Below are 13,757 nucleotides of genomic sequence, written 5' to 3'. Positions count from 1 at the left end.
CCTCCAAACCCAACAGCCTCCTAGGTGTGGGCACGGAAGGCTGTCCCAGGTCACCTTCACTAGATGAAATTTGCTAAGTTACTCAGTTTCTTCATCTGTCAGTTGGTGTAGTAACACCTGCCCTGTCTGCTTTACAGGGCAATTTGAGGATCCAGTGAGACAATGTCTGTGAAAACACTGCAAACTGTAAAGTGTGGTACAAAGGAAAGGGGTAATTATGACGGCAAATGAGGGCGGGGGGAAGTGCACAACAGGGAAGCTGCCACTTAATGTTTATACTGCGGCTGGGCAGAGTGTTCTGTGCTTTGCAGACCTTATTTAACCTTCTAACAACCTTGTGAGACTGGTGTCATCGCCAAGGTAAGAAAAAGAAACTTGCCTAAATTCAGCTTAGAAGAGGCACATTTGTTTGAATCAGAAGCCTGTTTTAAAATCAGTTCACATTGCTCCCCCAAGTTTCTAGAAAACCAAAGATGGGAATGAGTCCTGTAAATACACACCTGCCATGCTCATGGAGGCTGAAGGGAAAACCCTGCCAACAGGCCAAGGGTGTCTTGGGTGGGGGTCCTTCGGCTGGGAGTTTCCCAAATGAGAGTGACTGGGAGGTCAGCCTCAAAAACTGGGGCCTTGGAGAAGACCCCCTGGGCTGACCAGGCTCTCTGTGCTTTAACTGTACCGCAGCCGTCCCCCTGCCCCTGTGCTTCCTCCGTAAGGCTGGGAGCCCCAGGGAGCAGGGATTTGTCTTATTGGTCTTTGGGTCCTGCCTTGTGTCCAGCACTTGGCAGTCAGTCCTGCTGACAATACAAACGGTTTCCAAGCATTTCTGTGTGCTGAGCTTTGGGTAAGCACTTTACCAGGTGAATCTCATTTCCTCCTCAGAGTACAACTGTTGTTGACACCACTCAGCAAATGTCTGTGGAATGAATGAATGAGTTTGCACCAGAAAAATTGCTAGTGCAACAGATATTCAGGTGAATCCCCATCACTTGGCTTGAAGTAGCAACTATAAGCCTAAAGAAACCCTCCCACCCGCCATCAGTTTAAGCAGGCTTCCTAATAAACCAGTCCCTCTCTTGGATAGGCAGGAAAAATGGCCCCACTTTAGAGAATGGATTAGCTAGCATTCCTTTGTACCCAGGGGGTAAAATTTCATGATCTCCACCCAGGAGTATCTGAACCAGACAATTGGCTTTGCTGACTCATCATGGCCAGAGAGAAAAGCAACAGTTCATCTAGTCTAAAGCCAAAGGATCTTTTTTTGGGTAGCTGTTCCCCTACTTTAAAGTGGCTTATAAATAAAAGCAAACTCAAGGCGTTGTTCCATTACCTCAGTTGACATTCCCTAAATTATTCCTCTTGGTGGGCTTGCCAGGGAGTGAGGTTGCTCCTAGCAGGGCTCTTAGGGGGATTTCACTGAGGATGTTTCAGGGCTGAGACAGAGGTTGGGCCCCAGCCAATGCTCCACTCTAGGGGTGCTGTTGGAATGTGAGGCAGGATTGCTCTTCTTTGTGTGGCCTGTCTGGAGCAGGGTCCTGCCCACAAAATACCAGCAATCTCTCCTCTGCTATTTTGTCAGCCATAATCCCCACCATGTGCACGCGCGCACACACACACACACACACACACACACACACAAAACACCAGCACATATACTCCCAAATGAATGTGGGCTTCTGGGGAGAGGAATGCTGCCCTGGTGGAAATCCACTGGCACCTACCATGTTTTTTTTTTTTTTTCCCCAGGCTAAAATTTCTGTGGCCTTGCTCTAGGCAGTAGAACTCGAGGCCAGAAATGACTCGTTAGCCTCTGCCCATTTAAAAAGCCACAAATGGAATTCTCTGGGGAGAATCAGTGGCTCTACTTCTGAGACTTTCCTCCCTTTCTATTCAGGCATGGGAGTGGTGGCTTTTAGTCAGGCAAATCCTTGAATGATTCCTCATTTTCACAAGAGCATGCCAATCTCTCTTTTTTTTTTTTTTTAAATCACTTTAAAAGGAGAGCCTTTTGGGTCAGGATTTAACAGACAACATTGTCACAACACATCATCTCAAGCTCACTGTGAGCACTTGAACATAGACGATGAAGTGATTGTGATTGTTAACGGTTTTGCTTACCTTCACTCGCTCATCAGTTCAAATGAAGACTATAGCCAAGAAATCAAGAGGAGGCTGAGACTCAAAAGGGCAGCAATGGAAGAATTGGGAAAGATCTCAAGAGCCAAGATGGGTCATTGTAGACCAAGGCCAAAATCATCCACACCCTTATATTCCCAATTATTATGTACATATGCCAAAGTTGGATAGTGAATAAAGCTGATAGGAAAAAAATTGATTCATGTGAAACATGGGATTGAAGAAGTGCACTATGGGTACCCTGGACCACTAGAAAGTGGTGTTCTAGAGCAAATAAAGCCTGAATAATCACTGCAGGCAAAAATGACAAAACTGAATCTGTCCTACTTTGGCACATCATGAGAAGGCAGGGGTCTTTGAAAAAGACAATAGTGCTGGGAAAAAAATAGAATGCAGGAAGAAAAGAGGAAGACCAAATACAAGATGGACTTAAAAGAGGCCATAAGCAAGAGTCTGCAGGAGTTGAGCAGAGCTATTGAGGACAGGACCGTGTGGACATGACTCATTCATAGGGGTCACCAGAAGTCAGAGCTACTCAGTGGCATGTAATACACACACATCAAAAACTTCCTGGCTGCTGTGGCTCAGTGGATTGAGCGTTGGCCTGCGAGCCAAATGTTGCTGGTTCAATTCCCAGTCAGGGCACATGACTAGGTTGCACGTCAGGTCCCCAGTTGGGGGCACGAGTGAGAGGCAACCACACAGTGATGTTTCTCTCCCTCTCTTTCTCCTTTCCCCTCTCTCTCAAAATAAATAAACAAACAAACAAACAAATAATTTTTAAAAAGAAAAGAAAAGACAGCAAAAACTGCCCTGGTCGGGTAACTCAATTGGTTAGAGCATTGTCCTGAAACCCAAGCTGTGGGTTTGATCCCCGGTCAGGGCACATACAAGAAGCAACCAATGAATACATAAAAAAATGAAACAATAAATTGATGGTTCTCTCTCTCTCTCCTTTTCTCTCTATCTCTCAAATCAATAAATTGCCCTGGCTGCTGTGGCTCAGTGGATTGAGCACTGGCCTGAGAACCAAAGGGTCACCAGTTCGATTCCCAGTCAGGGCACATGCATGGGTTGCAGGCCAAGTCCCTGGTCAGGGGTGCGTGAAAGGCAATGACAATTTGATGTTTCTCTCCCTCTCTTTCTCCCTCCCTTCCCCTCTCTCTAAAAATAAATTTTAAAAATAAATAAAATCAATAAATTAAAAAAAAAATCACATAGCAAAAAGTGAACAGTGGTTGCCACTGGAGAGGGGGGACTGGGTTGCTGGGAAAGAAACCTACATTTCAACATATAGCACAGAGGAACAATTTTTAACATAATTCCTGTTGAGTTCAATTTTTTCAGCTGTTTTAGACTTAAATAGGCATGCTCATTTCAAAACTGCAGTTAGTTTTCTTCTATCACGTCAAGTTTTTTCTGTATAGCTTATCTTTATGTGACCACTCTAGGCTGGATCGAGCCTGGATCAAGGGAAGCACTAGTGCTCTCCTATTGACTGAGAGCAAACATCCCTCGAGTGGGGAGGGGTGGGGGACAACCTTGGAGACCAGTGACAGGTTCATACTTGTCTAGGCTGTTCGGTTACACTTGAGACAGTGTGGTGAGAGGTTGTGTGCCACTCTATACAGTGAATCGTATTCCAAAGTGTAGTCCGGGTTCTTGTCTGTATACAAGGAGTTAGCAGAATTTCTTTTTTTTATTTACATACATACTTATTTCCTTTCCTTCAGATCATGTCTGCCTCTGCTATGTCTTGTTGTAAGTGCCTAAACAACCCTGATTCGTTTTGTTATATTTGTGGCAGTTTCACCATTCCCAGTTAAAAGAAAAACATCAGTGCATTTGTCAGGCAAGCCATTTTGCATATTTTAAAGTAAAACTTGGTGATCAAGATAAGTCTTAGGCCCCTCATAATGTGTGCAAGCAGTGTGTTGAGAGTTTATGGATGTGGATGAAGGGAACACGTGATAAATTGCCATTTGGTATACCTGTGGTTTGGCGAGAGCCCTGAGATCATACAAGTGACTGTTACTTTTGTATAGTGAAAACGTCAGGATATAACAAGAAAAATAAATGTAAATAGAGTATCCTAGTCTACCATCAGCTATATGCCCAGTGCTTCATTCAGCTGAAATCCCAGTGCCAGTTTTCACTGAACTACCCTCTTTCGAAAAACGGGAGTATGGTGAAGAACTAAGAGACAGCAACAATGAAGATTTTGAAATTGAAGATGACTCAGTTCATAAGGGATTTGATCAGCATGAGTTGAATGATTTGGCGCGAGATTTGGGACTATCCAAAAAGACTTCAGAACTCCTAGCATCAAGACTGCACGAGAAAAAGTTGCTTGAAAAAGGAGCAAAAGTATCCTACTTTTGATCAAGAAAAAGTGCATTTCTGCAGTACTTTCAAAGTACGGTGGCTTTGTGTATTGCCATAACATACATGGTTTAATGGAAGAATTGGGAATTCCAATCTATAACGCAACTGAATGGTGACTGTTCATCGATAGCTCAAAGTGGAGCTTGAAGTGTATCCTCCTCCACAATGGCAATTTATTTAGTGCAGTCCCAATTGGCTATTCAGTCTGTTTTCATTAAGAATATGAAGACATAAAGAGAGTCATTGATCTGTTGCAATATCACAAGCACAATTGGATCATCTGTGTTGACCTTAAAATGGTCTGCTTCCTTCTTGGTCAGCAATGCAGATACACCAAGTCTCCCTGTTTTCTGTGTATGTGGGACAGCAGAGATTGTGAGAAGCATTGAGTGGAGCTGAATTGGCCTCCAAGATCTGACCTCAAACCTGGTGATCCAAACATTCTACATGAGCCACTTGTTGACAAAAAGAACATTATATTCCCACCTCTGCACATAAAACTGGGTCTCGTGAAGCAATTTGTTAAAGCTTTGCCAACTGAAGGAGACTGTTTCAAGTATCTCAGTTTGGCATTTCCTAGCCTGTCATTTGAAAAAATAAAATACCTTGATATGTATGTTTGGTAGCAGAACTTTACTACTTGTACACAATTTGACTTACAGTAACAATATATAGCCTTTATATGAATAAAATAACTCTAAATAGACAGTATATTCGGGTAATTTTTTCTTTATTTTCCTTTGTATGTACATTTTGTATGATTTTTGGGACAAAGGGAGGACATCCTGTACCTTAAAAAGTTGACATGATAGAGAAAAACTGGGTCATTTTTGGATTCAGATGCCAAATGTTAGTCAAAAACAAGTGTCAGATCTAACTCAACAAAAATTGTGTTCCCCAGTGTAGTCATTTGTACTTGTTAAATTTTGAGCCCTGAACATAATTTATAATCCACTCAAGCCAGAAATTAAATTATTAAAAAATGAAGCAGAGAGAATCAGTAATTAGCAAGAATAGAGAGAAATGCTTTTCAAGCCTCCAGAGAGTTGAAATATCCCCTGAATCAGAGCAGCCCAGCAGAGCAGGTGTGGGCCCCATCCCCAGGCTTCTGGCTTCTGTCCTGCTTCAAATGCTGCTCTGGGTCAAGTCCTCATTGAGGGGTAATAGTCAGGAGCTGACCCAGTCCTGCGAAGTGGTTGTCTATGCAGAAAAGTTGTCGAGGACTGTTGTTTATTATCTCACACCGGTGTCGCCTTTGTGAGGTCCCTGAGGAGACATTATTGTCTGCCTTACTCCCAAGAACAGTTGGTTTGCAATTACTTTCTGGATACTGAATTATGTAAATGAGTAGCTGCTAGAAGGCACAAATGTGTGGTCCATCCGCAGGGACCTCATGGGGTGGTCACTTTCAATTTCATTCCTGCCTCTTGAACTCTCCACCATTGTTCTTCTTTTCTCTTTTGCTCCCACAAATGATTGATGCATGATTTCTTGTGTTATCCCTTATATTCTTGCAAGCCTCCCTTAAACTATTCCTGGAAATTACTCCTGGAATGAACGCCTAGAAAATAGAGTTGGGGGGGGGACCCTGAAACACTTCAAAAAATATGCTCTTTCTCTGGGACTTTTTTCTGGACAGTTAGAATGAGTGGAAAAGCAATTTTTCTCTTGACTGTTTTCCATTCAGTTCTGGACATTTATAAGTCTAAATCGAAAGCAATGGTTCTCAACCAGAGAGGAGGGGAGCAGGGGGTGATTTTGCCTCTCAGAGGACTTTTGTATCTGGAGATGTTTTTGGTTCTGACTGGGATGGTGGTGCTGCTATTAGCATTTAGTGGATAGAGGCCAGGGAGGCTGTAAAACATGCTGCAGTGCTCAAGACAGCCCCACAGCAAGGAATTGTCTGGTCTGATAAGTCAGTAGGAACCCTGGGAACCCTGGTCTAAATACACCTAACATCTGATCTTCTGTGAAGATCACGTTCCTAAATTAACAAAATGACTTTAAATCTGAAAAGGGCACTATATATATTAAATATACTTAAAATGTCTCCTGTTTTTATATCATTGCCCTTCTTTTTTACCCCATGACTTCCTCCTCTGTACTCCATGGCTCAGTGACTCTGGAGATTTTTTTCCCCCCCTTGTTTAGGTGATAGTGAGACTCGATGCTTAGGTAAGGCTTTTTGTGGCCCAGCCCCCCATCCCCAACAGGGGGGCATCTGCCCCCTCTTAGCTGGGGCTGGGTTGACCCTAACTTGGACCCATTGCCCTTACTTTTAAAATGGGGTGGAATCGGGTGAGAAGGGAGTGTTTGGGAAGGAGTCAGAACAGGGAGAGGCCAAAGGCGCAGCCACCCATCCTGACAGTGGAGTAAGAAGGCCTGCGGGGTTTTCTAACCACATCAGTTTGGGTAGATGCCCAGGCCCAGGAGCTGCTTTTGCAGGCCGCTGTCTGAACCATTTGCAGAGGTGGGCACCTCAGCAGAGCCCTGCAGACAGCTGAAACTGACTCACTCCACTCAGCCCCGGGGCCATGTGCCCTGCCCTGGGGATTGGCACTTCAGATACTGCCTTCAGGGGTGGCCTCTGGTCCGGGTCCCAGCACAGCAAGAGCTGTGCTGACTCAGGCAGTCTAGTGGAGGCCAAGGGGTCTTGCAATTCCTGGACCCTTAGCTGGATCTCTGCCGAGAATCCTACCTGTGGGTAAGTGTGTGTGTGTAAAAGTGTTAGTTTTCCAGAAGTGGCTGACAAGTTTCCATTTAGCCTTTCTAGCTCAGGATTCAAGGGAATTTTAGTTGTAAGATGTGGCCTTGTAGGAGTTCCATAAGAAAAGGCTGAAGTGTTTGTCTAGCTCCTTTAGCTTGATGGGAATGGAACCCAAACTCTTTCTCTGCTGCAGTGGGCTGCAGCCCAAATCTCCGCTCAGCTTTCAGACCAGCTCTCGCCTTTTGCTGGGGTCCTTGGAGATGCTCCATGAAGAGCTCAACAGTCAGCCTAGGATATATATTTTAAATTAAATCATCTTCATTGCTAAGTTAATTAATAAGTTGCTGCCTTGATCAGGAATTGAACCCCCAACTTTTTGGCATAAGCTTTGACTCTTTGACCCAGTCAAGGTTGGGGCTTTCTGTTTGAAATCCAGCTGTCCCTTGTCACTTAGACTGAGGAGTGCCCTGGGGAAAAAGCCATTTAAATGTGGATGGTTCCTTTCAGCCAAGAATTGAGTCCTTTCAGTTTCTGCCTGCTTTAGGGTACTTCATGGTGCTCTCAAGTAGTTGTTTTTCATATTTTGTCCAGAGTTTATCATTTTTACCTATGGGCAGTGGGAGGGGGGGAATTCATCTAATACATACTACTCTGCCATTACTGGGCCATCCTTTCACTTTTATCTGTATTTAAAGTGTATCACTTTTATCTATATATTTACAGTATTCCTTCACTTATCGCGAGTATTACGTTCTAGATCCCACCCCCCCGGCGATAAATGAAAATCAGCGAAGTGGGAACCTTACATTTATTTTAGTATTTATATATATTTTAAGGCTTTATAAACCCTTCCCACACGCTTATAAACCGTTCTCAGTGCCTTATTAATCTTTCCCACATTTTTATAAACACTACTTATGTTCTTAAACATATTCTACACTCTTAAACCTACGTAACTTTAACGACATACGTATACAGTACTGCAAAATCCCGCAATATAGCAAAAAATCCGCGATAAATAATTAAATATAATATTTTAAAAAATCCCGCGATAGAGTGAGGCCACGGTAAGTGAACCACGATATAGGAAGGGACTACTGTATAGCTTACTGAGGTGGAGAAGAAGACACAGTCATAAGGGTTGAAGTGTAGTGTTGAGTGTACATGTGGGTGGAGCTTGCTGCCAAGCTGGCATTACTGGGTGGGCTTCGCAGAAGGGGTCTTGGCGAGTTAGGCTGTGAAGGCTGGGCAGGACATGGATGAGCAGACAGGAGGAAGACTGTGGCAGCTTGGGCACTGTTGAGCTAAGGGGCAGGGTCACGCATGAACATGGTGTGAGAGGGACAGTGAGCCAACCAACCTCAGCCTGGCTGGGGCAGGTCTGCTCAGGAGAGGTATACTCTCCAGACAGACTCAACATGAAGAAACAAAGGCAACTTGGGATGCCTGAGACCTCTAGGCATTAAGTTGCCCTGCACCCTTCCCTGAAGGCTGTTTACTAAAGTGCTCCTAGGACGTTGCCCGTCCCCTGTCCCTTTCTGCAGCCTGAGGCTGGTTCCCAGTCTGGTCGAGATCTCTGAAGAGGGACACTTAGCAGGCAACTTCCACAAAGGGGCAGATGGGGTGCAGACCCCTAGAAGGATGGAGATAGGTGCCCCTGAGAGCTCCATTCAAAGGGGAAATAAGAAAGTGGTGGAAGCATCTTTACTAAATATGGGTCAGCATTTCCCAGGCCTCAATGAGCTGATGCTCGTTCATTCCAGTACCCAGTATTGCACATCCAGATTCTTTGAGCTCAGTTTTTTATCCTCTGAAGGACACACAATCGGCTTTGTGGCTGCAAAAGGAGGTTTAGGTAGGGGGTTGGGGGTCTCTAATCCCAAACTTTGTCCTTAGGAGGCTTAGGATCAGCACTGATCATTCAGAGAGCTCAGAAGTGGCTTTGGAGGAGGGGTTCTTTGGCAGGGTAGGGGGAAGATCATCTATAAGAGGGATCAGAGTGGATGGGGGACATCCATGAGCAACATGTCAGGGGAGGAGGAGTTTTATTTGTTCAAGAACATTTCTTCTGTGGGACCGTGGGATGGGCCTCAGTACCACATTGCCCCTGTCTGGGCCTTCCACCTCCAGGCAGCCTTCATGGGCTTTGTCTTCTTTGCAGGGACACCACTCAATGCCACGGTACTGGTGGCCACACTGCGCTACAAAAAGCTGAGGCAGCCACTCAACTACATTTTGGTCAATGTGTCCTTGGGGGGCTTCCTCTTCTGCATCTTCTCTGTCTTCACTGTCTTCATTGCCAGTTGTCAGGGCTACTTCATCTTTGGTCGCCATGTTTGTGCTTTGGAGGCCTTCTTGGGCTCTACAGCAGGTATTGCAGGGGAAGGGGACTGGGGGAGGCAAAGGACACTGAGCCAGGATTGGAACGAGGGGCCAGGCTCTTGGCCTAGAGTGCATCCCCAGAGAAGTCTAGAGGAGTTTGATGCTCTCTTCCACACTGGGGTACAAAGCCCACACTAGAAATCTGACCCCTTGTGTCCCAAACTCTACTCCAACTGTCAGTCCAACCTGTCTCCTGGTGCTGTGCTTTCCCCACCCTGTAGTCCACTCCTCCTGCCAGGCTGGGAGGGCTGTCTACCCCATTACCCTCATGTTTCACCATAGGTCTGGTCACAGGCTGGTCACTGGCCTTCCTGGCCTTTGAGCGCTACATTGTCATCTGCAAGCCCTTCGGCAGCTTCCGCTTCAGCTCCAAGCACGCACTGATTGTAGTCCTGGCCACCTGGACCATTGGTATCGGCGTCTCCATCCCACCTTTCTTTGGCTGGAGCCGGTGAGAGTGCAGGGCAGTGATGCTTACTTAGCTAGGAGCTCGGGTTGGTGTGGGTAGGAAGAGTTGGGTATAACCTTTTCTGTCTTTGATCTTTTTATTATTTTTTAAATTTTTATTTTTTCATGCTTATTGATTTGAGAGAGGGGAAAGGAGGGAGAGGGAAACATCGATGTGAGAGACAGCAATCAGTTGCCTCCAACCCCCCGACCAGGGGAGTGAACCTGCAACCTAGCCATGTGTCCTGATTGGGAATCGAACCCATGACCTTTCGGTTTACGAGCTGATGCTCCAACTGAGCCACACCCGCCAGGGCTGACCTCTACTCTTTTAATTAATTAATTTTTTAACAAGGTTACTTTATTTTATTTATCTGTTTCTAGAGAGAGGGGAAAGGAGAAAGAGAGGGAGAGAAACATCAATGTGCGGTTGCCTCTCACGCGCCCCCAACTGGGGATCTGGTGTGCAACCTAGTTATGTGCCCTGACTGGGAACTGAATCAGTGACACTTGGTTTGCAGGCTGACGCTCAATCCACTGAGCCACAGCAGCCAGGGCTCTGACCTCTACTCTTTAAAGAACTGGTGGAGTAGGTGAGAGAAAGGGCTGTGGGAGACAAGTGCTGAACTTTATAGTTCAAATTGCTGTACTGTCTGCTGTTGAGGACAGAAAACCCTCCCTGCCCTGTCACCGGTCACCCTCTGGGTTCTATTAGATACATGACCACCACCCAGGAATCTCAGCTCCCACTCTATTCTTGCGGTGAGCCTCCACAGCGTGCAAGTGCTCGTCCAGTGGGTGAGTGAGTGGTCCCTTTACAGGTTCATCCCCGAGGGCCTGCAATGTTCCTGTGGCCCCGACTGGTACACCGTGGGCACCAAATATCGCAGCGAGTACTATACCTGGTTCCTCTTCATCTGCTGCTTCATTATGCCTCTTTCCCTCATCTGCTTCTCCTACTCTCAGCTGCTGGGGGCGCTCAGAGCTGTGAGTGGCTCTTGTGAGGGTCAGGGGGCTCCAGGTGAGAGGGAAGAGTGGGTGAGAGTTCTAGAACATAAGACATCTAGAAATGCCATAGCCAGGTAGAGGGGATATGTAAAAGCAATGATGTGGGGATGGGCAGGATGAAGTGGAATAAAAATAAGGCAGTCATCCCTGCTCAAATATAGATGCGAAGACATGCATGTGATCCCTTCCGGTGTCACAGACCAGAAAGCTGCCTCCATTCTGCCTTCCTCGAGGAGGGTTAGCCACAGGACTAGGCCAGACACTGGGACAGGAGAGGCAATGGAAGCAGATGCCCCCCTGGTTTAAAAAAAATAAAAAATCATCCAGAGATCTGTGAGTTGAAGAGGATGCGATGTTTTCTCTGTGCTCCTCCCAGGTTGCAGCCCAGCAGCAGGAGTCAGCTTCAACCCAGAAGGCTGAGCGGGAGGTGAGCCGCATGGTGGTGGTGATGGTGGGATCCTTTTGTCTCTGTTACGTGCCCTACGCTGCCCTGGCCATGTACATGGTCAACAACCGTCACCACGGGCTAGACTTACGGCTTGTCACCGTTCCTGCCTTCTTCTCCAAGAGTGCTTGCGTCTACAATCCCATCATCTACTGCTTCATGAATAAGCAGGTAAACTTCCGATTTACATTCCTACGAGACTCTAGTCCAGAAGACCTAGTTCCTTTCAGCAATGACTTCAAACTCAGAGTACCTTGGACTCTACTCAAGAGTTAGAGGTGAACAAGGGAACCACAGGGAGGAAGGTGTGGTCATCAAGACAAGATTATTAGAGCCCAGGGAAAACAGAACGTGAACCACAGAAATTTGAGTTGCTCCGAAGGAAAAGAATAAGTGAAAAGATTTTGTTTTGTTGAACATTGACAGATCAATAGTTCCCCTACATTCTAGCCCTTCCAATCCATGAGTTTTTAATCCTTTCCCATGCAACTTCTAGCCTTCAGGAGCTTCTCTGAAGCAGAAATCAGAACACATGCATGAAAATCTAAAGCAGCTTATCATCTAAAGGTACCAGGTGGTCTATCCCTCAAACCCTAAATCTGAGCAAAACAAACAACAAAAAAACCCCTCAAAAACCAAACTCAAATCCAATAGTCTCTGTAGGGCAAACATTCCGCTTTGAGAATTATTAATACTTTGTTTCTTCAATCTCAGAGTGGATTTAAAATGAATGTGAAACCTGGCTGTAAAGTTGGCAGTCCTTTCCCAGTTGGAAGGACCTTTTAGGAATGGAGGGCGGGTGGGGGGTGGAGTTGTGGTGTGTGCACACCTGACAGTGTTCCTGGGAGGCAAACGAACCAGGACGTGTAGGGATTATTGTAGACCAGGAGAAGCAAGAAGTCCTGGACTGGAATCTCACTAGTCTCAGGATTGGGAAGATATACTCAAAACCACCCGAGCAAATCCTGGGTATAAGGCATTGTTCGAGGCTTTGGGGAGACAAAGAATGAAATCTTTTTTTCTCTACTACCTGATATGATCTCCTCTGTACTGGTCTGCCAAGGGGGCCATCTCCAATTCTGCTCTTTCCCTCCAGTTCCGGGCTTGCATCATGGAGATGGTATGTGGGAAGTCCATGACAGACAAGTCTGACATGTCCAGCTCTCAGAAAACAGAAGTTTCTACTTTCTCTTCTAGCCAAGTTGGCCCCAACTAAGGTGCCATATTGGCCTATTTGCAGCAACTAGGATTTTACATTTAAGAAAATTTCTTACTCTGCCAAAAACCAAACTACTGAGAATGCAGAAAACAGACAGGAAGGGGAGCAATGACAATCTGGGGAATCAATTTTCCATTTTCCTATTACTTTCCTACCTACAAAGCTATTGTTCCAGCTGGGCCCACCTCAGAACACATCAAAAGCCATTTCAACAATTATCAGTTTCTACTTCTAAGTGGCAAGATTCACAACTCTTGGAAAACTGATCTCTACATACAAGGCAACTAGAAAGTAAGGCTTAGTTTTCAGTGTATGGATAACAATTATCTTCCTTTTCAGTAAGATTATTTTTTTCCTACTGGGCGTCTGAGATGATACATTCTGAAAAAATACCTTAGAAATGGCAGAGACATACAGAGATACAAATAAAACCTTTGGTAGGCCCCAGACAGGAGTCTGAAAGAACTTCCTTGTGCTCTATATGCCAATTGTTGCTATAGCTCCGGCAGAAACATCCGTGTCCATAAGCCCCTGAGCCAGCGTGAGTTACTCCAGGTGTTTCCTTTCCCTCCCCTCTCACTTGGCTAACCCTATATACCTGTCTTAACATGTGTATTTACCAAAGTTAAGTTTAATTTACTTCACATTCTCAAAATACAGTAGAATTAAACATCTTGATACCATTTATAAACTACACCAAAATGTTAAAAACCTTTTACCTTCTTATTTTATACCACCACCACCACCCCACCCCTGCCCTGAAAAAGCTTTTGAAATAAAAGTCAAGACAAATGTTGTGTGTACATCCAGGAATGGCTTGTTTGGTATCAGATAACTATGTAATGAGCAGTTACATGGCCTAAGGGAAAAGAGAAGGATTATAGCTGTAATAAGGATGCTAGATTTTAGGAATAGGGAGAAAAGAGTATCTTCTTTGGGTCAAGGGGGTAGGTATGGGGTACCTTCTAGGAGACCTCCTTTCCTGTGACACTTTGCAGCACTCATAATTCTAAGCAAGCATTCCATTTCTT

At 45.3% G+C, this 13,757-nt stretch overlaps 1 protein-coding gene across 1 annotated transcript; it reads left to right on the top strand.

The window, feature by feature from the left end:
* Nucleotides 1–9,241: 9,241 nt before the first annotated feature.
* Nucleotides 9,242–12,723, top strand: OPN1SW (opsin 1, short wave sensitive). Its single transcript, XM_090286792.1, has 5 exons — nucleotides 9,242–9,596; nucleotides 9,890–10,058; nucleotides 10,876–11,041; nucleotides 11,439–11,678; nucleotides 12,604–12,723. The coding sequence occupies exons 1-5, from the start codon at nucleotides 9,242–9,244 to the stop codon at nucleotides 12,721–12,723; spliced, it is 1,050 nt and encodes a 349-aa protein (XP_090142918.1).
* Nucleotides 12,724–13,757: the final 1,034 nt, after the last annotated feature.

This window comes from Furipterus horrens, unplaced genomic scaffold (assembly GCF_987537825.1).
Source record: "Furipterus horrens unplaced genomic scaffold, mFurHor1.1.pri manual_scaffold_9, whole genome shotgun sequence".
Taxonomy (NCBI): domain Eukaryota; kingdom Metazoa; phylum Chordata; class Mammalia; order Chiroptera; family Furipteridae; genus Furipterus; species Furipterus horrens.
Note: the sequence above shows the minus strand (reverse complement) of the source record. Positions and strands in the feature narration are given on the sequence as shown.

Excerpts from the sequence above, each read along its gene's own strand:
- OPN1SW (XM_090286792.1), top strand. The coding sequence starts at position 9,242 with ATGAGCAACATGTCAGGGGAGGAGGAGTTTTATTTGTTCAAGAACATT. Across the intron at positions 11,042-11,438 it reads TGCTGGGGGCGCTCAGAGCT|GTTGCAGCCCAGCAGCAGGA; the intron begins GTGAGTGGCTCT and ends TGCTCCTCCCAG. Across the intron at positions 11,679-12,603 it reads ACTGCTTCATGAATAAGCAG|TTCCGGGCTTGCATCATGGA; the intron begins GTAAACTTCCGA and ends CTTTCCCTCCAG.